The following is a 2,720-nucleotide window of genomic DNA, read 5'->3' as shown; positions in this document are numbered from 1 at the left end:
CAAACGTGTTGGACCAGGAGCTTAATAAGAGTGAACAGGTGTCATCAGCTGCTATTTCTGCTGTCCTGTCACTGCATCTTTATCTGCTGCCAGTCTGCAACCATCTCAGGTAACCCAGGCTCAGTGCTGGTTACCTAGTGATCAGAAACCCTGGGGGGTCTTTCCAGGGGCTTCATAGGATACAGAACGGGGGGCAGGATGGAGGGAGAGTGGTGGTGTCTAAATGTGGGGGAGCATCACTGAAATCCCAGGGAGTTGCTTATTAATCAGGAGCAATAAGCACAAGAGCTTTTGGGCAGCAGCTAACCCTGCTCACATGCAGGGGAGTTTTCAGCACCGGAGCTGCTGCTGGACTGCAGCCAAGTACTGACAAACTTGTTCCCAGCCCCGGGGGGAAGAGTGTGCAGCGCCTGTGCAGTCATTTGTCGGTGTGTGCCCGCTCCTGACACAGCCCAGGGGTGCAAGCACCTCCCGAGCACACAGCACCCTGCCCTGGCGGGGGGGGAAATGGGCCTCCTGCAAGGCCAGCACCCTGGGCCATGAGAGCAAAGCTCACCTGTGAAAGCAGTGCTGGAGTAAGACCTAAAAACTGAAGCAGTATGTTTTTGTTCTCCTCCTCTGGCCCCAGAAGTTTACTCAGGTTTCCTCACTAGAAGTTAGCAAAATACTGCCCCTGTCCCAACAGTGACAGACTCTGCTCTCCTGGCAGCACGGGGCTGTCCCTCCAAAGGGGCTGGGCACTGCTGGGTGCACGGGCTGCCAGGCCCGGGAGCCTGGAGCAGCACAGTTCAGGGAAGGGAAGCCTGGGGGTCTGGGCACAGCATGTGCTCTGAGCCAGAGCGCCAGGTTGGATCTGCAGGGAGGCCGAGAAGCGAGGAAAAGGCGTTTGAAAATAGAGGGATTCCTATTATTATCTGTAAAAGAAGCTCTCCAGACAATAGATGGGGGCTGCTGTGAAGGGATGTTTAGAAACTGCTGTCTAAGGTTAAAAAGCTCTCTGAAGTGAAGCTGAACAAAGCTGACATACTTGTTTCTGACAGGACTCTTAAAAGATACGCACAGATTGTGAAAATATAATTAGACGCCAGCCTTTGTCTGGCCACAACGAGTGGGAAATGGTGAAAGGAGAGGTCTCCCAGTCTGCATTGAATCATCCCCAGGACACAATGAGGGCGCTTGTGCATCCTTCTCTCTTCCCTAATGAGAAACGTTAATTGCCACAACCTCCAGAGTGTGTAAGCACCCTGTGCCCAGCGGAGGAGAAGGGGTGTTTCATTACAGCTTCTCAGCCCCATTACAGGCAGTAACAGAGATAATGGAAAATAAAGATGCCGCAGCTTTAGTTTCGGCAGCTTGGTGATGGGCAGTGGGTGGGTGGGAGAGCGAGCACAGCCCAGCACGGTGCCAGCCTCCAGGGGCTGCACGGGGCAGGACACAGTGGGCAGGATGCAGGCAGAGGACAGGACGAAGGCAGCAGGCTCCAGTGACAGCTCCAGCCGCCTGACCAGGCGCCCCGTGCCCAGAGAGCTACGGCCCATCTCCCTCCGCAGGCAGCTGGGACACAGGGCAGAGGCATCTGCCAGGCCCCTTCTCTGAGGAGGCAGCAAGGGCCAGGGGACCAGCACTGACCCCAGCCTGCTGGGACAAGGCTGAGCAAAGCCCAGGGAACCCAGGGCTGCCACACAAGGGGCTGCTGCGCCCAGCCCACCCCCTGCAGGGGCCCTGGACGCCCCCGGTGGAGCAGGGAGCCCCAAACTGGGTGCGCTCCCCACCGTGGGGCTGCAGCCCCCAGCCCTCCGTGCTCACAGCCAGCTGGGGCAGGGTCCTGCTGCCGGAGGGGCAGGGAGGAGGGCCTGCAGCCAGGCCTCTCCTGACCCTGTGTGTCACTGGCAGACGAAAGTCCAGCCCAAGCAGCCCATTCAGGTGCAGAAACACGATGCACAGCCTTCAGGCAGGTCGTGCCATTTAATGGTGCAAAAGCAGAAAACCTTCCCCAGAAAACGCAGGCCTCAATTCCCACAGCTCTTCGCCCTACTGCAGCTTTTATTGCAACTAAAGTGTCCAGCCAAGGAGGGAGAAGCAAAAGAGATTTTTTTCCTATGCTATGATCAGGCCCCTAACACTGCAGGGCATGTGGAAAAAGGAATTAAAAGGATCACAAAATACAAAGCAAGTCAAGGCGTGGGGGAAAGGCTGGTGCAAAGGACAGCCCTCCCTTGCCTGGCTGTTCAGGGGAGCTGGAGCAGGGCAAGGGTGTCCCTTGGTCATTCCACGAGCAGCCGTCCCTGTGGGGTCCTCCCAGGTGCCGAAGAGGGAGCTCAGATTGTCTGCCAGGGTTTGCCGATGGACTGGATGTGCTCCTTGGCTTTCATCCGCAAGGCAGCGATGCTGGTGTTGCGCGGGTCTGCCTCATCCAAGGGGAACTTGTCCACAAAGGTGGCCCCACACTGGTAAGGCGGTGGTGGCCCCATGGCCCCCAGGGGCTGCAGTGTGTGGGTCACTGCCGGAGAGTTCAGGAAGGGCGGGGGGGTGTAGCTGCCGGGCAGGCTCTGCGGAGAGGAGACGAAGCCGGGCAGGCTCTGCAGGGCCGTGCTGCTGGGCACCGGCGGGCTCAGCCACGTCTCCAGGGGCAGGTTGCTGCTGAGAGGACCCATAGGTGTTGCCTGTGGTGAGCGGTTGAAGGAGAGGATGGGCGAGTCCTGCAGCTTCATGGAGGTCAC

The 2,720-nt window shown here is 58.3% G+C and overlaps 1 protein-coding gene across 1 annotated transcript in view; it reads right to left on the bottom strand.

Moving 5' to 3' along the window:
- Window positions 1-2,318: 2,318 nt before the first annotated feature.
- Window positions 2,319-2,720, bottom strand: part of RAX (retina and anterior neural fold homeobox) — a 7,199-nt gene continuing 6,797 nt past the window's right edge. The window contains exon 3 of the mRNA XM_010003649.1: window positions 2,319-2,716. Within this exon, the coding sequence (XP_010001951.1) occupies window positions 2,319-2,716 (398 nt within the window). The remainder of the gene's footprint in view (window positions 2,717-2,720) is intronic.

This window comes from Chaetura pelagica, unplaced genomic scaffold (genome assembly GCF_000747805.2).
Source record: "Chaetura pelagica isolate M959 unplaced genomic scaffold, ChaPel_1.0 scaffold488, whole genome shotgun sequence".
In the NCBI taxonomy this organism is placed as follows: domain Eukaryota; kingdom Metazoa; phylum Chordata; class Aves; order Apodiformes; family Apodidae; genus Chaetura; species Chaetura pelagica.
The sequence above is the reverse complement of the archived record's forward strand: the minus strand, read 5'-3'. Positions and strand labels throughout refer to the sequence as shown.